The sequence below is a fragment of the Homalodisca vitripennis genome, chromosome 1 (genome assembly GCF_021130785.1).
Source record: "Homalodisca vitripennis isolate AUS2020 chromosome 1, UT_GWSS_2.1, whole genome shotgun sequence".
Lineage (NCBI taxonomy): Eukaryota > Metazoa > Arthropoda > Insecta > Hemiptera > Cicadellidae > Homalodisca > Homalodisca vitripennis.
In genome coordinates, this window is record NC_060207.1 from 178,554,110 (window position 1) to 178,578,323 (window position 24,214).

The window sequence follows — 24,214 nt, forward strand, 5'->3', positions numbered from 1 at the left end:
CTTATTAGTTACAGCCATTTGTCATATAAACAATAAACAGCAAGAAGTACGGTAACTATTTTTTTGAGAATTTGAAAATGACGATGAATATGAGGAAATTATATGATAGGGTTTGGCTACCGCCTTTACAAAAATTGTTAATATATTATAATTCTTGTTTCTTACGATTAATATAATATCTAATTCTGATAATATATCGAAGAGTTCGATAATAACAATCGAACAACGACGTAGGCCGCTTATTAAAGTCTCCTCGAAATTATCACTGCAATATTATATTAAACAGCTGATTGCTTAATTCAACAATCTATAATCAATAATAACATTTTCCTTGGTCGGTGTTATTGAAATTTAATTACAGGACAAAATAATATATCAGTATTGATAGCGTAACCTAGACATTCACGTGGTTAAGTGCGATGTTTATGTGTCTACAAGTTCATCGGTTGTCGAGCATTTGTCGGTTGAGGGCATTTATCGCTATCCCCGACCGACCGAGTGCCAGAGTTCCCCTTCTTCCGCGTTTTCATCCAATAGAACGTAACCTGAATGTCCACGAACACGTCAGTTTCATCCTGTTGAAGGACGCAGGTATCCCGGTGCCCCAGTTCGGCGTGGCCAAAACGAAACAAGAAGCCGGGAATATCGTCCGTCAGTTGAACCTGAAGGATATCGTGCTGAAGTCTCAAGTAATTAAAATAGTTCGTTAATTATTTCTATTTTAAATTTATTTATTTCAAGATATTACTTTCCCAAATGAAAAATATGATCTCTTTTCTTTATTATCCACATGTTTTGAAAAGAGACCCTAAAAATATATAATAATTGGGCAATTATATACTTTTAAGAGAAAAACTAGTCTAAATAAACTTTTTTGAGCACCATCTAATTGAAAAATATATAATATTGAACTCTTTTCTTGATTAATGACATGTTTTAAAAAGAGATTCTAATGAATGTAGTAATGGGGCAGTTACATATTTGTAAGACAAAAATAGGCAAAATAAACTTTTTGAGCACCATACAAACAAAAATGTATTTGTAAAGGTAGACTTAGGCTTTGCCAAAAACAGTTTGTGCTCATATAGGCCTACTCTTTGAGTGAAAAAGGTTTTGAGCCTTACGCCTTATGTACATTTTTATAGAAAAAAGGTCTTTCCTAAAACCTGAGGAGGCTAGTGCTGGGTGGATCAGAAGTCTTTAGATTTTGCAGATGCAGTGAAGAGGAATACTGTAAAATACTATTTTCTTGACTTTGAGACTCTAATCAGTATGAGATGACTGGAAAGTTCAGAAAATATTATGATAGTTACTATGAGTAAGACTGAATATTTTCCTGAAACTACAAACTTGAGAAGCGCAAACCACAGGAAATGGGCATATTTGCATAGTCTGCAACATATTGGGGACTTTTAATTAGGAGCAGTGGCGTCGGGCCGGGGGGGCACGGGGGGCACGTGCCCCCCCAACATTATGCAAAAAAAGAAAAAAAATAATATAAATTATCTTTAAATTACGTATATGTATACACTAAAAGTTACGAATGAATAACTAATATAGATCCCCCGTTAGTCTATTTTTCTGTATGCATCTAATTTGATTCTGTGTGTGTAAAGTATGCGCGTGTTACAACTAAATTTACAAGTGCCGGTGAGCCGACTCTGGCCGGTTGCGCCCGAGCTGGAGCAGCCGATCGAATGCACCCGAGCCCAGCCGACGCCGGCCGAGGGCCTCCGAGCATTGACGACGCCTGGCGGAGGGATATCATACCAGCTCAGTGCGCGTGTGTTGTGTTGTGTAGGTGGTCGCCACGTTTTATTCGTTCAATAAGCTTATTGTTACTAGCTGAGCTGCTATTGTTTGTGTAATTTTTGCGGATGTTCGTTTGTTATCATGTCTAAGAAACAGTCCTCTGTACTAACATTCTTTAAAAAACTTGGAAATTCAAGTGAAAGTGTAAATGAAGATAGACATTTAGCGGGAAGTAGCACTGGAGGTAGCGTTGGTGATGAATCGCCATCTTGTTTACGCCCAGATCGTGATGCTACATTCCAGGGCGAAAGTAGAGATCCTTCATTGGGAGTACAAAGTGCAGATATTGCAAAAGGAGCATTTCAGCCTGTTGATTGTTTTAAGGTAAGCAAGATTCAATCCAAATCGAGGCAGTTCAAAGAATCCTGGTACAGTGAATTTAATTGGGTCGAATATAGCCCCATTAAAGACGCTGCATTTTGTTACCCATGCCGACTATTTTGTCAACATAAGTCTGGTCGCGGGGAGGAGTCATTCACTAAACTGGGCATGAACAATTGGAAGAAAGCTTTGGAAAAATTCAGGAAACATGAGAATAGTGAAATGCATCAAAAATCTAAACAGTTTCTCAATGAGTATAGAAAAGCAGGAAGCACGGTAGCAGATTCGTTGTCCTCGGCACATACTAAAATGGTTGAGATGAATAGGAGGTATTTAAAATTCATAATTGAAAACATCCTATTCCTTGGAAAACAGAATCTTGCCTTAAGAGGACATGATGAGAGTACTGCTTCATTTAACAGGGGGAACTTTATAGAACTGCTACAACTGAGATCTACTCAAATGGAGGAAGGAATCCAAACATTAATGAAATCCCCAGTCCATTCATACAAAAGTGCCCAGGTACAAAATGAGATAATAGATTGCATAAAAAGTGAAATGCTTCAACAAATTGTCCAAGAGGTGAGTGAGGCTTTGGCCTACTCAATTATTTGTGATGAAACTACGGATATTTCAACCCGTGAACAGCTTAGCATTTGCATTCGATACATTACTAAAATAGATGGACACATTAAAATCAATGAAAGGTTTTTGGGCTTCGTTGATGTGTCAGACACTACTGGTGAAAATTTACATCACACTATTAAACAGTATCTGCAGCAGTTGGGTATAAGCTTAAATAAAATGCACGGCCAGGCATATGATGGAGCTAGTAACATGAGCGGCAAATTCAAAGGTGTTGCCTCAAGGTTCCAAGAAGAAGAGCCTAAAGCTTTGTACACACACTGCCATGCCCACTTGCTTGATCTGGCTGTTCAGAGATTTTGTGAAGAAATAAGACAGCTTCGGAATTGCTTATCCATAGTAAATCACCTGTATAACTTAATTAATGCATCAGCTAACAGGTTTTCAATATTTGAATCAATATGTAAGCAAAGCGTAGAAACAAAAATGAAAAGACTGGTGAGCTTGTCTCGAACTAGATGGACAGTTCGACACAAAGCAATCCATGTAATTCTAGAGCAGCTCCCTGAAGTGTACGAAACTTTGGAAGTTATTGCAAACGATGTATCAAATCGTAAAATTGCAGCCGAAGCTGATGGTCTAGCCAAACAAATCAGCACATTTGAATTTGTATTCAGTTTAAAACTATTGCACAGCGTTTTGAGTCAGACTGATATACTCTCCAAAGAACTGCAGAGTGAATCTCTTGACATTTCTAAGGTTTTTGCAAAAGTTGAATCAGTCATTGACTGTTTAAAACTGGACAGAAATGATGATGGCTTTATTCAGATGTGGAATGAGTCAGAAGAACAGTGTAACAAATATGGTATGAAAGGTTTGTCAGTTGAAAGGCCTTCACTACCACGCAAACGGAAGATTCCGAAAAAACTTGAAGCTAGTAGTAGCTCTTCAGATGCTGCATTTCATCAATCACCTGAACCTGAACCTGAACAGATGTTCAAGACTGGCATTTACTTTGCTGCTTTAGACACAGTAATTGTAAACCTGCAATCTCGTTTTTCCAAGAACGATTATGATAAAATCAACTGCATTGCCCAGTTACTATTTAATTGGACCGAAATTGACAACAACGCTGTTATGGCAATCCAAAAGTTTTATAACTTGTCTTTAAGTTTCTCTGTACATCTTAAGTTTTTTTTCACTGTTATGCAAAGAACAATTTTGTCAAAACAGACAAAGCAACCACAAGAATAACGTTCCAAGAGTTGGCTGATTTTTTTATTGAGAATGATCTTCAAGCCAGTGCACCAGATGTTTGGCAGCTACTAGAAATATCACTTTCGTGGCCTATCACAACAGCAAGCGCAGAAAGATCGTTTTCTACCCTACGAAGGCTAAAGACATTTCTTCGAAGCACCATGATAGAAGACCGCTTAAGTGGGCTTGCCCTGATGTCTATTGAGCAAGAATTGACGTCTGAATACATGAAAGATAAAAAACTAGATCTGTTAGTTGACAGATTTTCAAATCTAGCCGATAGGAGGCTAATGCTTCATTAGAAGTAACGAAAATTGGTTCGTTGAAAACCATTACTGTAGTTCTGTTCACCTTAAAACTTTGTCTTGTACACAAATTTGTTTTTGTGTTATAAATGTCCTTGCAGTTATGTCTAGAATAGAATAAACTTGTATAATTTGAAATTGAGTCTTTTTACAATCCATCAATATAGTAAAAATTGATTAAAACCAATGTTTAACAAAAATACACATATACTTTACTTTAGTTCTTAAGTGGTAGTTTTCAAAAAAGTTTCCACGGGACCACCCCCCCCCCCTGGAGACCCCGTGCCCCCCCAAATTATTAGGTCACGCTACGCCTATGATTAGGAGAGCACTAAAACTCCAGGTCACAATGGTATGAGCTACAAGGTCTACCCTACTCAGAAATTCTGTCAAATGTGGTAGTTAACATTTTAAATATAATTTATAAGAAATATATACTTCAAGTTACTTATATACACAGTACTTCGCACATAATAATGATAATGTTTTAATGTACCTACCTCAATCATATTCATACTTAAAAAGTGTGTTTAAGATTCTCTTTTCTTACTAACATAAATGGTCATTCTTATTAATAATTAAATATATAATTCATTATAACTATTATATATTTATTTTATAAATAGTGATAGCCATGTAGGCAAATCTGCAATCTGAATCAAAAAATATATGACGAATAATTCTTATATACCGGTACAAAATTTAATACAAAAACTTTTATAGAAAGTCACAAAGTTATATGTGTATATTCATGAGATAGAAGCAGAATCTTATTACACTTATTTTGTTCTATTGGTCTTACTGAATTCAACTTTTTTACGATAGAGTGGGATAGTGTTTAAAGTAAATTGTGTGTAATGTACATGTATTACTGTATATGATAGTGAATGAGTTGTAGTACCAATTTACATCAACCAAATGCTTCTTTAAATTAAACAAATTAGAAAAAAATATATTTTTTCAGTTATTAAAAATCTGTTATTTGCTCCTGTCCTATCTTGTGCAGTGCCTATGTCAATGGGTTTTAATGGTTCAAGGTGCTAGCTGGTGGAAGGAGGAAAGGACACTTCAAACAAAGCAACAAAGGAGGAATCCAGATGTGCTTCTCTCCTGAGGAAGCCGAAGATCTTGCAGGGCAAATGCTGGGAGATTTCCTCGTCACCAAACAGACTGGGGAGGCAGGGAGAATCTGCAACGCTGTGATGGTGTGTGAGAGGAAATACCCTCGGAGAGAGTTTTACTTCGCAATCATGATGGAACGAACATATGGCGGTCCCGTAGTTATTGCATCATCAGAAGGAGGAGTTGAGATAGAGGAGGTAGCTGCCCATCACCCAACAGCCATTATATACCAGCCTGTAGACATCATTCAAGGTTGTTATCGAACAAATTTATATGTACTGATGATGCTTTGTATGTCAAGAACTTGTTACAGGTATCAACTTCAAATTGGAGTAATTACCTTTTTTCCTAGACTTCAATTAGTCAAATGTAGTTCTTTTATGAGACAACATAACTCAGTGATAGTTCTATTTTTTATTAAGGTACAGTATTTGTTCTGTTTCTTCCAAATTAAATCCATAGTATAATTTTTGTAACAGCTTATTTATCTTTTTATACATTCACAGTCTTATTTTATACACACGTTTTGTATTTCAGTATATTTATTACATTAAACCAGTTATTTGCTTCTAGAAAGTTTCTATAGCTCAATTTTGTCAAGCCTCTTTATATTTTACATTCATGTCTCTTTGTTATTCCTATAATCTCTTACATTAAACCATTAGTTTATATATAACAGACAATATAAATACCCCTGTAGGCTTTTAGGTTTTAAGAATCATTTCAAACCTTATCCAATGCCATGCTTACTAAGATTTTCTAACACAACTGAGACTTTTTGTTACAGGCCTCTCCAAGGAGACTGCGCTGAGTGTGGTAGACAAGGTTGGTCTCCAAGGGCAAAGAGAACAAATAGCCGACATGTTGCTCAAATTGTATGCTCTGTTCATCAAGAAGGATGCAATGCTCATTGAGGTTAACCCTTTTGCTGAAGACATCACAGGCAACTACTACTGTCTAGACTGCAAGACAAAGTTTGATGACAGTTCAGACTATAGACAAAAAGAGCTGTTCGTTTTCAGGGACTGGTCACAGGAAGACCAGAAGGAAGAGAGAGCGACCAAAGCAAACTTGAACTACATCGCTCTGGATGGAGACATTGCTTGCATGGTGAATGGAGCCGGTCTTGCCATGGCTACCATGGATATTATCAAATTCCATGGGGGTAATAATTATGTTAATAACGCTTTATTAGTTTTATCAGAGTCTATAAAAATCACTGTATTTGTTTTTCATCCACACGTTGATTTTCAGCTTTATTAAAACATATATACTCATATTAATTTAATTTAAAGATTAGTCACACTTGCTTAAAGAAATTCCTTTAGTACTATAAGTTTTGAGAATGATTTGTAGATGGGTGTTAGAATTGAAATCTGGTGTAAATTTAAAACTTAATCTGGTCTTCTATCTAAGGGAATATATTTGGTTATCAGAACATTGATATCTGATCTTACTTGTCTGTTTAGCCTGGTTTGTTACAGAGTTTGTTCCACAAAACAATATTAAATATAAATTATAAACAATATAATTTTGACTTTTGTCAATACCTGGGGCCATTGAAAAAAATTCAAATTTTCTCTTTGTAAGCATATAGCTTAATATACAACACTATAAAATGTAAGTTATACTAATTTTAAGTAACTTTTCTTTGATGCTAAAGAAACCTTTATATAAACAAGTATATTTGTTTCATAGATGAAACCCTCAAATATATTTGCAAGATGGGAAACTTTTGTTTTGGACGCATATTGTATGTCAAATATACGTAAATATAAAGTATGAAGAGTAATACATATTTTCAGGTCCTCATAAACTCAAAGAAACTAAGAATGCCTTATTCGGCTTGGGTAAAATATGTGATATATAACATTTTCAAGTTACGTTTTCATGTATATAACTGACCCAAGAATGAAATGATATCTTTATTTTTCTTAATAGCACCAAAATAGTATTGACACTAATAAACACTTCTTTCAAGATATCATATATTATGATGTTAAACATAACACTGAATAGGTTAAAATATACAAATAAATAAGAGTATCAAAGGAACAGACAAAACGTAACACAAGAATTATTGTACACACAGACAGACCACCCTTTTCGACCCCAAACTCAATACATTTCTTCCTTGGATCAAGAGAAACCTATGTACCCAGTTTCAAGTCTCTAGGATCTTTCTATCAAGAGTTATTACACAGATAAGCAGATGGACAGAGAGTCAGGCACACAGTGAAAGAGTACCCTTTGGCATATTGGCCTCAGCCAAGCCCTTTCCCAAACAGCCAATGACAAAATTTCATTTGAAATAAATTATTTTATTACTTTTCAATTAATGAATGGTTTCAATTTATTATTAACAAGTGAAACTACTTGAAACAACTGACTATTTATTGCCTTGTTCAACCAACAGAAACCATTCTAGATGCATTTTTTATACCACGATCCCTAGTATTATAATCAATGTGCATTGAAAATCACAATAGCTTTATTTGTATTTATAAAGTTGACTAGGTTATACATGTATAAATTTTGCGGTTGTGCATCTGATATTCCATAAACAATCTACTCTAATCAATCTCTAGCATACTTTTAATAAAGATTTCTTACACAAAAAGAGGTACACTGACTGAAATTTGTTTTAAAGAAAAAGAACCCTTGAAACCCTTGTGGAAGTGTGGTCTGCATATGACAGTCCCTGGTTAGTTTGTTTACATTTCCCGTTATAACCATGTTAAAAAGAATAGTACTGTATTACTATTAAATTATTATTTATAGCTGGAGTAAAACATTAGCGCACATGTCTTTTAACTTTGATTATATGTTATTTAACTAATAAAATCAAAGCTTTTAATTTGATTCATATTATTTTAATAGTATTAAAACAGTGTTGTATTCATGTATTATAATATATTCACATACTCTTTACTGAATTTGACAGTACAAGACATTATTAGTTTGTGTTTTCATCTTAAAAAAAACTGTAAAAAGAGATTCATCTATTCCTGAGGTATACCATATATATATATATAATCTATCTGAAAAGCAAGAAATATGTTTAAAAAGCTACATACCCAACACAACCAAATCAAGCCACAGTGGAAGTTATACATTTTCACAAAATTATGTTATTCAAACCAAGTCTGTTCCACTTATATAATAACAGAATTATTATTTTCAATAGATAAAAATACAGTTAAATTCTTCTGAAAGATTATAAAAACAAACTGTGTTTAATCAGGATGAGCCACCAATGGTATCTGATAAGTTCAATATCAAGTCAATGCTTTAAGCGCTGATCTAAAGAAATGCCATTTTCATATTTTTCATCTATTTATATTTTCACTTTATATTTTAACTCTCGTACTTAGTGGTATTCCACTGCAGTTTATTTTTCTATCACAAGAACTAACCTGAAGAGAGAAGAAGCAAGAGTGTGTTAAGCTGTCACACTTGCTAAACCTATTGTATACATTTTACCTTATGAACACAACACAGTTAATCCAGCTTGATCTAAGCAGAAAAAGTAGGTAATTAACTAATTAGTTTTAATTTTTATTACAATATGATTACTGATTGTAATAATAATAATTGCACTAGGTAATCCAGCAAACTTTCTAGACGTAGGTGGAGGGTCATCAGCTCAGCAGGTCAAGGAAGCTTTCGAAATCCTTGTTTCTGACCCTAAGGTAAATTATAACTTTCAATAAAACACAATTAATTTCTATTCATTGTTGATGTCTCATACAATAAGAATAATGTTAGTTTTGTATTAGCCAATAGTATACCTAAGTTAACATTTAAGATTGCCAAATATACACCAGCAGTGAAGGTATTAAGATTGTATATTACATTAATTACTTAATAAAATAGCCATATTGAAATAACAAATTTATATGTTTTAATTGAAATCTGAAAACAAAATTATTGGAGATAGAAGGGTAAATACATTTTAACAAATAATTCAAAATAAAATGTAACACACAACTACTACAAACATCCCATTTCCTCTCCCTATAAATATTTCTTGTGTTTTTTATCAATCCTACAATCAACATACATAATTTCCCCCCCCCTTGTTTGCCCCCCTTTTGTAATCTTGTACATTGTAAAATATATTTTCAGACTTGAAACAGAGAGAGCTACTGAAAAAATTTTAATTTAATTGTTCGTAACAGGGAGGGAAATCACAATAGAAAGTTACCAAGAAATGTTTTGTAGAGTTCATAAGGAATGAGAGGAATATGGAGCAGATATAACACTTTAGTTTTTTTTACTAAGTTAATTTAAAAATGTAAAAAACCTACTATCCAAGAATATGTTTACATTTATTTGTGAACTGTTGAGTGACATCTAATTAATTATCAATGACTTCCATTGTGGCTCATTTTCTAAAAATGGAATAGAAATTAAGTGAATTACAAGATTTAGACACAAAAAATACACAAAATTATATTATGTTGCTGCAAACATTACTGTTTTTACTGATGATTGAATGCACAAAGCTGTAGAACAAATTCATGCTTCGAGTAACTCAAATTTGTTAACTTGGAAAAGCTTAATCTTTTTCTAACTTAGCATAATGAAATTAATTTCGAATCAAGGATAATACATAAATTTAATATTAAAACACTTTAGTATAAATAATAATTTAGATTTACTCCAAGCGTTATGAATAAAAAAATAAGTGTATACATTCCAAGTTTTAAAGCCCATGTCAATTACGTATAATTCCTTCAGAACAGTAATTCAGTAGCATTTTTAAAAAGAATATGTGGCATAATGCATGTGCTACCATTGTGTATAGAATCATCTTCACTGCAAGTTGAAAGCAAAATGCCAATCATCTGAATGCTATATGTAACCAATAATGATTACTGGAATCATCACCAGTAATTAATAAAACCGTCCAATGTTTTCTTCAACACAGATTGTAATAGCTTTACTTTCTTAACAGGTAAAGATAATCTTTTTAAACATATTCAAGTCATATTAATGAGTAGGCATCAGAGCTTCAGATGGGATCATCTTGGAATGAAGTGAACAATGTGCCAATTTCAGCTGAATGTAGAACAAAATGAATGAAGCTGCTGTTCTGTTAAAATCACTGTTGGATTCAAGACAATTTGTCAAAAATTTCCACGGTTTATAATACTTTGTATTGCTGGCAGGTGAGGACCATCTTTGTGAACATACTTGGAGGTATTATGTGATGCGATATCATTGCAGAAGGGATCATAGCAGGAGCTAGGGAGTTTCAAACTCCAGGTGCCTATTGTATACATGCTGCAGGGAACCATGTTGATATAACCTCAATCCTGGTTGCTGACAATGGGCTCAAGATAATTTCTGTCAAACATTTCCACAGTTTATAATACTTTTTTATCCCGGCAGGTGAGGAGCATCTTTGTGAACATATTTGGAGGTATTATGCGGTGCGACATCATTGCAGAAGGGATCATCGAAGCAGCTCGGGAGTTGAGACTCAAAGTGCCTATTGTATGCAGGCTGCAGGGAACCAATATGGATAAAGGCTCACTTCTGATTGCCAACAGTGGGCTCAAGATAATATCTGTTGAAGACTTTGATGAAGCAGCTCGTCTGTCTGTGAAACTCTCTGCCATAATCAGTCTTGCTGATGACATCCATTTAGATGTAAATTTTGAGATACCACAATAACATTACTACCAGAATATTAAGAGCTAGCTGTAGTGGAACCATCTTGAGTTTGACCCCATTAGAATAATGTTAAACCTCACACACTTACCTAACACTTTTATACCATTATTTTAGATTGAATAGCTATAGGATGTCTCATTTTAAAGATATGGTTAATACACATCTAAATATAATTTTTTAATATTTAAATGATGAAGCATAAAAAGTTTTAACAATGTTATGAATAACTATTAAAATATTAGAAAAAATGTGTGAATAGCGTATTAATCATATCTTTAAAATTGTGTATATTCCATAGTTTTATGACTAAAAATACAGTGATAAAAGTGTATGAAGTTAAATTGCTCTTATGTGGCTAAAGTTGATATAATCACCAGAACAGCTGGCTCTAATTAGATAAACTTTATCAGTTATGGTGTAGTTATCAAAGCAACATTTCTAGCAGGCCTTATCTAACAAAATTATCTGTTTTAAATCAAATAAGTTATATATAAAAGTATTGGCTGTATTTATACTAATAATTATTTACTTTATGCCTTTCAAGTGATTGGTAAACTATAAAAAAATCAAAATAAAAAATATCATGATTGGAATTGTGCTGGTAACTATGTAATTACATTTTATAGTTCAATTATATGTGAGTTTTTTTTATTTTTTTAATAGTTGTATTTTTTTATTATGCAAGTATATTATTAGTATTTTGTCTCATCAAGATTTATAACTTGAGGTACATATTACTATGAACCACCCCATTTTTTTTGTGAGAGAAGTTAATTTTTGAAAATATCAAAAACCATTCAAAAGTTAATATTGGAGTATGGATCAAATAAGATATTAACTATTAACAGAATTATTATTATTTTATAGGATCAAATAAGATATTAACTATTAACAGAATTATTATTATTTTATAGGATTAAAAATATCTAATACATTTAAAAACATGTTTGAGTAAATAAAATCTGTGGGTAGAAGCCATAACTTGATATGTTGACTTTCTTGTGAAATAGAGTTATGAGCACCACCAGATTCTGCTCATTGAGATCTAAAATACGGTAGAACCCGATATGTCAAATTCCCATAAATATGAGAGTTATGGGCCGTGCCCAAACCTGATATGTCAAATGTTGTCATTATTGATGTTGCCACAACTTGATATGAAGGTGATATCAACTCTTAATCCTGGTTTGTTTTTTAAATTTACTAACTCATAAGATGCCAAAACATGATATATTAGTTTACCCACTTTTAACATCTTTGAAAATACAATTTTAGCCTGAAATCTAACAGATGTCAAAACTTGATTTGTCGGCATATCAAAATTATGTTAACCTAAATTCAAATTATTTGAACATTTGCAATGTTGGCAAAACTGGATAAGTTGACATATCCAGTTCTGTCTTATGTAATTTATTTTGCAGGCTTCCTAATTCATAAGATGGCAAAACATGATACATTGGTCTACCCACTTTTGACATCATCTTTGAAAAAATATGTTGTATTATAAGTTGGCAGATGTCAAAACTTGTTATGTTAACATATCATGTTATGGATATTTCTATGTCTGTTTTTATCATTTTATTATAATGCCGTGGACTTGTAGTAAATGTGGTGAGATAATAGTGAGTCGGTCGAAGTTTTTAATCAAAACTACAGGGACACCTGAACCAGGTAATAAAGAAGCTAATGTTAACAGCAGTTGTGCCTCGTCTAAAAAAAGAAAGAAAGGTGTTAGAGTTCGAGAAGTAGAAAAATCAAAAGAAGATCAAGGGTTAAGCTACACAACTCGTACAGGAAAAATAAAACATCCACTGACATTTCACACTGTTCACGCGTGTGTTGCAAGAAAAATAAATGTTATAATGTAGTAAAGTCTGAAATCCAAAAAGAAATATTTAATAATTTTTATTCATTGCCAGTAAGCGTTTGTGACCAAACATTATGTGAAAGAATGGCTATATTAGATACAAAAACAAGTTACCCAGGCAGAGGTAAAAGTTGTGCTACTCATAACAGGCTTATTACTGTCACATACTATGTAATCGTTGATGGTAAAAAAGAAAATGTGTGCAAAACTATGTTTATGGGTGTTTATGGAGTAACAAGAAGAAAAGTAGATATTCTTGTAGAAAAGCTTAGGGCTTCTTCTTACAGCATTATTGAAACTGACATCAAATGTGCAAATCTCCTATTTAAATTCCTTTTTTTATTTTTAAAATATTGAAGATGTTTATAATTTAATTTTTGTCTGTGAGCTTTCTTATGTTTGTACACAAATGACAGATGACTTTTGTTAAAATAATCATCTACTAATAGACATGTTTTGTTGTTATAAATAATAATTGCTCGATTTTTATTACCTACCTTGTAAATAATTTACTTTGTAGCATAAACCTCTATCACTTCAGTTATGTTTTACTTTTAAACTATTTATCTGAGTTTTGTGCAACAGCAGCTGTTTTAACTGTGTCAATAAACGTTAAGATGTCTTCATTAATGAACTACAATTTCCTTGATGTTTGAACTCCCTGATGGGAATCTGATTTGGGAACCTATTCCCAAAGTTGTGATCATTCATAATTTAAAACTAAGCCTTATACTTACAACGACCAATATTTATTAAGACAGTAATACAGGGAGAAAAATAATACTCATATGGAGAATTCTTAACATATTTCTTCTTGTGAATGAAAAATTACAAAATTATGTGGTTTTAAACATTAACAAAGCTAACTTTATTTTGTCAAAATCTTAAATAAATTATCATTAATAACACATTAAAAGCATAATAGATTATAAGTCAAAGAACTACATTCAATTAAGCTGTCAGCTTTTGATTTAGAGTTCATAGCAACCAAGACCATTACAAAGGCTGGCAAGGTCTTCTTCATCATCATAAGGAAGATCATAAGGGGTGGCAGGTTCTGGCAATTTGCTAACATCCCAATCAAATTCCACCATGTCCTCCATATGTTTTTGGTAAGTGAAACTGAGACAGTCAATCTCTGCAACAAGCAATTCAATTATTGTGAGTTATAATATCTAAGTTATAAACCAAATACTTGTATTAACATTCAACAAAAACTGTCTTCTTTAATAAAGTGATAGAGATGTCCATAATACAGGGTGGCGCATATGGCAGTCTACCCAGAAGAAATTTAAAGGTGTTATAGGTTAATTGAATAAACCACTTTTAGGCAAGAAAACAAATTCATTATATGAAATTACTTTTATATTATCATACAATTTTATAGCAGTTGTTCGAAATGTCCACCTTGATTTTGTATACACTTCATACAACTACTGAGAACAGAATCTGACACTTTTAGCAATAAAGGTTTATTGTTATTAACAAGTTCTAATGGATTTTTAATTAGGCTTCGGAGTTCAACAAGATTTTGCAGTTTTGAAGCATACACAGTCTCATTTATAATACCCCACAGTGAAAAATCACATGATTTGGCGAGCGCAGAGACCAATCGATTATAGCACGGCGACCAATCCATTCATTAAATGTGTTATTTAAAAAATCTTGAACTTAGATACCGAAATGTGCTGGGGCACCATCTTGTTGCCAGATGAGCGAATGAATATTGAAAACAGAATTGTTTCTGTGCTCGGCAACTACTACTTCTTGCAGCAATCGTAAGTAATTTTCTGAGTTAATATTTCCTTGAAGAAAATAAGGACCTATCAGTGCAGTACTCGAAATACCTCCCCATACCATAATACCAGACATACGAGTTCTGCTTGGATTACGTTATGAGGATTTGCATCTGACCAATACACGCAGTTATGCCAATTAACGCGCCCATTTAGTTTGAAACATGCCTCATCACACCACAAAATTGATCGCAAGAAATTTGGATCATCCTCTGAGTGGATAATTATTGTCTCACAGAATTCCAATCCCCTATCAGAATCATCCACGTGAATTACTTGGAGTAAAGATGGACGACGGTATGGCTGAAATGTTAATTGCTTTTAAAATTCTTTGCATGCTTCTTCTTGATATTTCTAGTTCAGCAGATGTCTTAAGAGTCGATTTATCGGGAGCTACAAAAGCTTGAGCAACTATCTGCAGGTTTTCTTCGTTGCAAATTGATCGTGGACGACCACACTTCAGGGCATTTAAAACACTTCCTGTGTTTTCAAATTTCTTATTTAACTTCCGCATATACTGTCGAGTGGGTATCGCGACACCTGGATATTTACCACTAAATTCTTCAATGCAGATTAGTATGCAGTGTTCTTATTATAGCAATATTTTTATTATGCTTCCACCACAACTAAAGGATGTAAACTCGTAGGGTTGTAACATTTTAAAAACACACAAACAAATAAAATGATGCAAAGAGCGTCACTTTACACTAGCCACTGAAACAAAAAACAATGAACTTACTCCATAGTATCTCATCAGTTGTAGACATGGCTTGGTTGAATGAACAGCGTGGTTTTGCAGTTGATACATATTTTTCTCAAGATAAGTCTTAGCAGTGCAGCAGGTGCTTCGAACTCCTTATCGGATTCCCCCTCCCCGCAATGCTATTTCTGACCACAAATCAAATTTTTATTGGTTGAGATCTTCCGTACATGTGGTAGTATATTGTGAAATAGAGTTGAGGCTCAGGAAACTTGCAAAAAATCAAACTTGGAAAACATTGTCCTTGTTAGAAAATCAATCTTGCAGTCTCCTAAGCATTCTATCTACAAGCATGCATCCGCCATGGCGTTGCCTAATTTTACTGTGTGCTGTATTCTCCATGAGGAATTTCACTTTCATCCACACAAGATGGTCATCACTCAAGAACTCACACAACGGGGCTGGCAAAAACGAGTACAGGCATGTGAAACTTTCATTGCTAACTTGCCTCATGATGCATGTGTTCTGTTTAGTGACAAGGTACACTTCCACATTTCTGGAATAGTAAATAAGCAAAATATGTGTTACTGAAGTGGTGCAAACCTCTAGGGTAGTTGCTGAGAGGCCTCTATACAGTGACAAAGTGACAGTTTGGTATGCAATCAGCACTGAAGGCATGATTGGCCCTTATTTCTTCGAGGAGGACTATCGTTGTGTAGGTAACAATTCTGAGTGGTATGTAAACATGCTACAACAATTTCTTAAACCAAAATTGCAACAAAATAATTTGGAACTAGTGTGATTTTAGCAGGTTGGTGCCACAGCCAACACTGGATTTAACTCCATGTGATTAATTTTTATGGGACTACATGAAGAGTAAAGTGTTTAAATATTGACTCAGTACCCTAGAAGCTTTGAAGCATGCAATTTGCCTTGAAGTTCACTGCACTCCACAACAAATGCTTCACAGATCTATGCAGAACCAGACTATAGCAGTGCATTGATAATTAGAGACATCATTTGAATGATGTGTTATTTAAAAAAAAGTAAAATTATTATTAATTTCCAGCTGTACCCCTTTGATGCCACAATAAAGGTTTGTTCAAACATTTTATTTTGTTATTTTTTAATTTACCCTCAAAGTTATGGATACTTCTCTACCTCACCATGTATTAATTACATGGTATAAATCATTCATATGGAAGAGGGATTATTTTAGTTCTGAATTACCTTGTTAGGAATGATACTAAAGCTAATCTTTCATGTAAATGTCCCATTGATAGTGTTTGTACAAAATTGACTAGAGCAGTATTTTTACTAGCAAATTTAAGGAGTTATGGTAACTACTAGTTATGTACAAATGTTTTTTTATTCATTTTTTATAAGGTACGGTTTTGTAGTATGGGGGAATGGGGTAGGTATAGAAAAGATTTTAATCCTGCAGAAAAAACAGTAGCAATATCAACTGGCTTTAAGCCATTAACTCATTGTAGACCTGTTTTGTTAAAATCAGTATTTTTACCGTTGTACATTTGTATATATTTGATATTTTCCTTATACTTAAGAAAGATTTTAACAAATACCTTTTAAGAAACATGACACATTACCATGATACCAGAAATAGTAATAAGTTTGAATTACTACGGTATAGGTTAACAAGAACCATGAATTACCACAACTATCTAGGCTTAAAAATGTATAATAATGTAACCCGCTTCATGGAAAAATCTAACAGATAACAAATTTACAATAGTGTTACAGGACTGGCTATCTAGAAATCTATTTTATAAATTGGATGAATATTATAAAGGTACTAAGGATGTGATATGAAGTTACAACATTTAATCTGAATAATTGGTATTGTTTTTTTTTTTTATATATATACAAATACGTCCGCACATGTTAATGAAGCTTCACTTATATATGAGCAACACTGAAATTGATGATGGTGCATGTCACTCCATAGGATTTGGCTGAGCTTTTTTGCATGCAACCTTTTTTGACAAACAGTTTGGTTTTGTCAAGGGAGGCTCAACTGTGAAGGCAATGTGTGCTCTCTTGGATAAAGTTGTTAAAGCTCTTGAGGAAGGAAAGTTTTCTGCTGGTATCTTTTTTGATTTGAGAAAAGCATTTGACATGGTTTCGCATGAACTTCTTTTGCAAAAGCTTGACAGAGTGGGTGTGCGTGGCTTGGCAAATCAATGGCTGTCATCTTTCTTGAGTCAGCGTAGACAAGTTGTGGAAATTCCATACGTTGACGTAAATACTAGGAAAAGATAGTCAAGACGAGTGTGCCACAAGGCTCTATACTTGGACCCTTCCTCTTTATTTTGTATGTGAATGACCTCAGCAGTTGTGTTTCGAGGGGCTTGTTGTGTTTGTTTGCTGACGACACATCACTTGTAATTGATGAGTCTTGTTGTTTCAATTTGGAGATAAATACGTTTGTTCAGTGTAATTCAATAGTCCAGAGGTTTCAGAGTAATGGTTTGGCCGTGAATACTGATAAAACTACATTGCTAGACTTTTCAATTTCATCAAGACGCAATGACTCTGAGTGTTTGGGTTGGCGATACAGAGGTTTGTTCTGAGAAAATGGTCAAGTTTTTAGGACTAATTGTCGATAGGAATCTTAGCTTCTCCTTTCATGTAAATCATGTCGCACGTAAAGTCTGTGCTGGTATTTTTGTTCTTCGTAGACTTTCATCTTTCACGGGCACCGATGTGCTTCTGACTTCATATTTTGCATTAGTTTATCCCTACCTTTCATACGCTGTTGAAATTTGGGGTTTTGAAAATTGCAGAACAAACCATGTCTTTCTTTTGCAGAAGAAAGCGGTGAGAGCTATTGCTGGCATCCGTCAATCAGAATCCTGCAAATCACACTTTAAGAAGTTCAATCTGCTTACTTTTCCAAGTATCTATATTTACCACACATTGGTCTTTTTTAAGCAAAACCAGGGCATTTTCGAGTTACTAATTCCGTAGTCCGGACACTATCTCAGGAATAGCAACAAATTAAATATTCCCCCCCATGCAACCTCTTTTTTAAACATCACTTTTTATAATGCCGTAATTTTGTACAATTCTCTTCCTGTGAACCTAAAGAATGTAAATGATGTAATGGTCTTTAAGAGAACACTGAAGGCTTTTGTAATAGAAAAATGTTTCTACACCCTCAGTGAATTTATTAGAAATAAATAGTCTGTATGTATAGATATAAAAACTGTACATGTATTTTTGTAATATTTATGACGCAATCCAATGCATGTTATATGTCTGATGGAAATAAAGGATATTTGATTTGATTTGATTTGAACCTTAGCGAAGCCTGTTACGCGACACGTGGTGTGGCGTAATCTTACTTTGTAGTAAAAAAATGCAATTCAACTGATATTATTAAGAAAATTGTCTGTAAATATCAATAGATAAGAAATGTGAAAATATGTTTGAAATAAAATGTTTAGACTGTATCTAACCTTGAGAATGATATACATAAATTATATTCTAGTTTTATGACAAATAACTTTACAGGAAGTAATCTATTACAATGTCAGTAGACTAGGCACAGAGTCATGATCCAGTTTTATGTTAGCGATCTGTTCCAAATCAATTTCTCTTTGATATGTTTTGGGGCACTTATTCCTAATTACTCATTTACACCTTGTACATCTCTGTGGATGCAAGCCTTTGATGGACTGGAAAAGTGTGCTTTAAAACTCTCTCAGTTATAGATGTCTTTGTATGTCTGGATATAAATTACATAAAACAATAAACTGTAAGTAACTTTTTTTGTAGGCACTAAGACAAACAAAATAAAAAAAGGTTTACATGGTTTGCTCTATTACTTTCATTATTACAGTTAATGTGATAAGAGCATTCACATCCATGTTCAAAGAGGAGCAGGAAATCATTTAATCAAAAAACACCTGGCTCTGACATTAAGAGGCAGACCTGCAGCCACAGGTTCAGATGTGATCAGGTGCTGTGCTTTTTACTGCGGATCCACTAATGACTGATACACTATTAAATTTTGCAAACATAACAGTTTCAAAAATGTATAGTGATAGAACTACTAATAAATTTAATCCTTTAAATGCAACTTTACAAGTCTTGTTTACCTAGGCCTGCAAGAACACGAATGGATCTTTTTTGGTAATTCAGAAACTTTATTAATTTATGTTAGAGTAGCCGCAACCCAGACCAATAAACTGTATCTTAGGCATGATCTGAGAGCAGTAAACATGTTTAAGAAACTTGCTGCAATATTAGTAATTTGGAAAATCAGGAATACAGACTGGCACAGTTGTTTATATGAGTACACCAACTGAGATCATCTGTAAGGACTCCTAAATATTTATTCTGTTATACAACCGTTAATATGGATGTTACGTGAATTTGATTTAACACACCTAAAAAATTCCATATAAACAGTTTTTTTTTGGTCACATGTAAAATTAGACAATTTAAAAACTGGTACATCTACGTTAAAACATGACTGTTAATCTGCAATTCTTCATCAATGACACTGGAAAAGATTACAGCAATATCGTCAATATACATAGCCAGATGGTTGTGTGGGAATACCACTTAGCAAATTATTTACATAAAAGTTGTAGATTACTGGCTCCAAAATCAATTCCTGAGGTACATTAAAACTTACTGCGGTCCTGGACCTATGGATTACTAGCTTTTTCAGTTTGATATCTGTTGACCAAAAATGACTCCACAGCGAGTCTGATATATTTCAAGAATTTAATTGAGCAAGCAACATGTTGATGGTTACTATCCTGGTATTTTTGGAATCACGGCATCAATTTTCATATTTTTCACGAACACCAAAAGCAAGATAGATTTACAATACTAGAGCTAGAACTTCAATCAGGTACTTGAATATACTTACTGACCTGGTATATAAGGGATCATGGCATCTATTTCATACTTGTCACTAGCAGTGAATGTAGGAGTATTTTGCCACACTAAAGCAAGATCTTCAATCTGATTTTTGGGAAGTTTGATATCATTTAACATGAAGTCAGCAAAGTCACCTAGAATAATTGCAAGTAAAATTATTTTAAATAAGATGCTTTTTTATATAAATATACAATCATTTAACCTTGAATCTGGTAGAGTGTATTTATAAGTATAATACATTTATTACAGCTGCAATATATACTATGTAATTATTTATACCTTCATCAGTCTCTTGGCAAGAACAGACTGTCTCTACAATCCCATCATTAATATCTTCCATGGCACTTAACAGAAGATTGTGTGTTTTTTCTACCTGTTTAGGCTTATTTTCTTCAAGATTCTTGTTCTCTTTACTGTTGAAAATATTAAATAAATTCTTCCCAACAACATTTTGTTTAGAGAAGGTTGCAGAGGGCTTGCTTACTCTTTGAACAGACTTTTGATGTAGCACATTACCAACATCTGCCAGAGCCTTCTTTTTCACCTCTGACTGATTATTGGAGGCACCAACTGTAACAAAAATTTCTATTTAGATTTCTTTTTATTGGTCCAGATCATTATTTTTCAATGTATAGGCCTACCTTAATCGATATTTTGGTATTATCAGGAGGCCACTATTTTTGGAAGAGTTTTTCTTTCTGGAGACCTAAAAAACTATATTATTAGAAAGAACAGACTTTATTTTACTTACTGTGAAAATTATAATTTCATTATGATGATCGGTTCTTGTTTTATGCCTTCCAATAGGAAGAGATTTTGGCAAGGAGGCCGCACTGTCCCTATCTACTATTTGTTATTAGGTTATGTAAGTAGATGAATACATACGTACATATTATAAATATAAAAATATAACAAGCGCTCACATGATCTAGGCTTGAATGTAGCTACTATCTCAAGGGATGCTTTCCTTTTTTTCACCAGAAGTGCGGGGTATCCAACATGATGTGACATTAGAAAAGTTGGATGATCTGGGAGGTGATCTGAGGTCGGGAAAGTACTGATCGGAAATGCCCCTGACTATCAATAGTGTAGGCTACGGGCCACTCCGCACTTTTGACCTGTTATTACTTAATATTACTATCATTAACACTTTAAATACTATCAATTAAAATTCTAAATATCATGCAAATTGGGGCTTCTAAACATTTGACAATTTTTATTATCCTTATTTCAAGCAAGTCATAATGTATCAGATAGTAATTTGACTAAATTTAAGTTAACATCTAGGCTAACCGCAGTCTATATTTTACTTACACTTTTTTACCTCATGCAACCTATTTGAAACGTTTTCCGTTTCTGTAAGCCGGTAATTGTTCATAACAGACATGGCAAAAGAACTTGCTACCTGAAAAATATGATGAATAAATTTGTGAGACCTATTAAGAAATAATATTCAATAGAAATCTGGCTTCAGTAGATTAGAATATATTTATATATTAGAATATATCAGTAGATAGAATATATTTTGCAGGGTAAAAATGAAAATTCTAGTCTCTTTGATCTTACTAGGACTAAATATACTCTTAAACAGGAATAATCCTGGACTACTCTATTACATCACTTCTTGTTTTAAATATAATATTAGTAAATCCTGAACAGGACGATTGATAGACATAAAAACTATGTGCTAGGTTACTGGACTGAATTCAAATTATTGTTCAATACACACGAAATTATCCTGTTGATTACCCGAGTCCTTACTTCAATCTTAGAAAAGCACACAAATGAACAGAACAAACAACTCTGGACACAAACTAATTTCATCAATTCATTCTTATTGGTGTACTTACACAGTAAGCCCAGTTTAAAAAGTTTAAATCGAACTTTTCATAAGTTTCGTCAAACACAGACAAACAAAATCCCTCCAAATAATCCAAACTCCAGAATGAAAAAAATGCAAAGCACGACTTCTGAGTTTACTGTTTAGTAAATAGGAGGACTGGTCAAAAGAATTCGCTAGTGATGAGTGAATTATAAAACAAAGTGACAGTCAAAATGGATGTACTATTGTTCCGCCAATCAATGATAGTTTGGTGCCTTGCAACAAAACAGCCCCTTTTAAAATGCCATTTGCAAGGGCGATGTTGCCTCGGTCATCCGGCGGTTTGCGTGTTCAAACGAGCAAGCGCCGGTCACTGTTAAGTAACAAAATTGCTAAATTAAATCTGTTTTAACTGTAATTTGACTTTTTAAATAAGGTTTTATAAAATTACAAACCCGAGATAATGGCTTTGGTGTCCATAGCGAGACAAATGCCAATTTTTTTAACCACCCAATAAAAATAAAAGTTGACATGAAAATTTAATAAGAACCTTTCTATACAAATCTAAGATATCATACTCGTACACAATACACTTGTAACTATCTTTGTATACACATTTTGTTATAATCGGAAAGAAAGTCTCATAATTACGAATTTTCAACCAATAAATAATTTGAGAAAGCACCAACAACTGGTACCCTTTTTTGTTGTTATCGACATAAAAACTAGACGTTATAGTTTGTAAATTATTTGCTTTATATGTCTATATGCAGAAAAAACACGATGAATTTTGATGTAACTCCCGTTATTGCAGCTCTACGGTTTAAAGCTCCGTCCCCTGGCATTTGTCCGTCTGTTATTCCAAGAGAGATGGTACGCATGGAAGTCACATAAAACAATAACAGGGCTCTGTATGTCAAGAAGTGTGTCCAAATCAGCAGGGACTGAGCCAGACGCCGGTGAGACATAGAAATCAAGTAGCAAGAGAGATCAATTCCCGAGGTTGAATCAAAACACTCATGTGGACTCAAAATATGTGTTATAATTAATAAGCCTATGCGTGACACTGTGGTGAAAAAGCACTACAGTTCCTCCTCCTGTATTACCTCGCCTTCCCTGGACGGCAGGTTCGTCCGTCCGACTAGTATAGTATCCTGGAAAAGTAAAACTCATGTAGGGTTAGCGTCATGTCTCGTACAATGCAATTACGTCTGCATCAGAGTCTGAGACAAACATGTGGAGTCTATTGCGTCGTATAGAAGCACTTACTTGGTATAAGTAGCCACACCGTTTGCGTTCCAAACCACTACTTGAATCTGTCTGTCCATTAGACAAGAGGTTTTTTTAATTATGTAATCTCTCTGAATAATTGCAACTACTAGGTCAGATGGCGACTTTTAGAGTCTAAAATCAAAGGAATTATAGAAGAGATCCATTTCAAGATAGCATTCTTCGAGACGAAGACGGGTGACAGCGCTTGGACAGAGTAGGGGATTGTGGTGCTAGATACTAGTCCCACTATATCGATTGTGAAACGATCTTTTGGTTTATTAGGCCCATTTGGACGACGTTGGCCTGGCTGCGTCGGCTTAGTACCAAACACTATTGAATCAAAAGTGGTACTCGGTGTAGTAGGACCATATCATAATCTAGTGTATATGGGCCTGCGTGTTACGCATCGCGTGGGCAGATACCAATGTGATGGGCTGGACTACAACTATGTTATTGTTTCTCAGTCTGGGCCTGTAGAAATAAGCCCCCAGCATTTTAATTCTTGTAGAAGTTGTCTGAATTCCCGTAGACTATGCACTATTAGAGATGGAACCTTCTCCCTCACAGGTTTAGGTTCCTCCTATGGCATAGAACTTGACGGTACAGTGCTATCAGTCATCATTGAGCTATCACTCGAGAATTCATCTTCAAACAGCAACGAACTGGATCACTTGATGCACCGAAACGTTTGAAAACAGTCTATTTCCATTTCTACACCATAGGAAAACACATTTTAAGAAAGGAACCACGGTGCAGTGG

The 24,214-nt window shown here is 33.9% G+C and overlaps 2 protein-coding genes across 7 annotated transcripts; one reads left to right on the top strand and one right to left on the bottom strand.

Annotated features, from left to right (window-relative positions):
* Positions 1 to 344: 344 nt before the first annotated feature.
* On the top strand, positions 345 to 11,728 carry LOC124355785 (succinate--CoA ligase [ADP-forming] subunit beta, mitochondrial-like). The gene is made up of 5 exons (XM_046806941.1): positions 345 to 689; positions 5,318 to 5,654; positions 6,190 to 6,567; positions 9,006 to 9,094; positions 10,800 to 11,728. Exons 1-5 carry the CDS (start codon positions 420 to 422, stop codon positions 11,082 to 11,084), a joined length of 1,359 nt encoding a protein of 452 aa, XP_046662897.1. The 5' UTR covers positions 345 to 419; the 3' UTR covers positions 11,085 to 11,728.
* A 2,014-nt stretch (positions 11,729 to 13,742) lies between these two features.
* On the bottom strand, positions 13,743 to 22,355 carry LOC124352778. 6 transcript variants are annotated; one of them, XM_046802447.1, is made up of 5 exons: positions 22,212 to 22,355; positions 21,676 to 21,766; positions 20,641 to 20,931; positions 20,355 to 20,495; positions 13,743 to 14,089 (listed from the first exon to the last, which is right to left on the bottom strand). In XM_046802447.1, exons 2-5 carry the CDS (start codon positions 21,746 to 21,748, stop codon positions 13,923 to 13,925), a joined length of 672 nt encoding a protein of 223 aa, XP_046658403.1. In that variant the 5' UTR covers positions 21,749 to 21,766; positions 22,212 to 22,355; the 3' UTR covers positions 13,743 to 13,922. The 6 variants fall into 6 exon arrangements, with proteins under 6 accessions (XP_046658403.1, XP_046658400.1, XP_046658399.1 ...); XM_046802444.1 differs by having other exon boundaries at positions 22,123 to 22,272; XM_046802443.1 differs by having other exon boundaries at positions 22,111 to 22,246.
* Between the last annotated feature and the right edge of the window lie 1,859 nt (positions 22,356 to 24,214).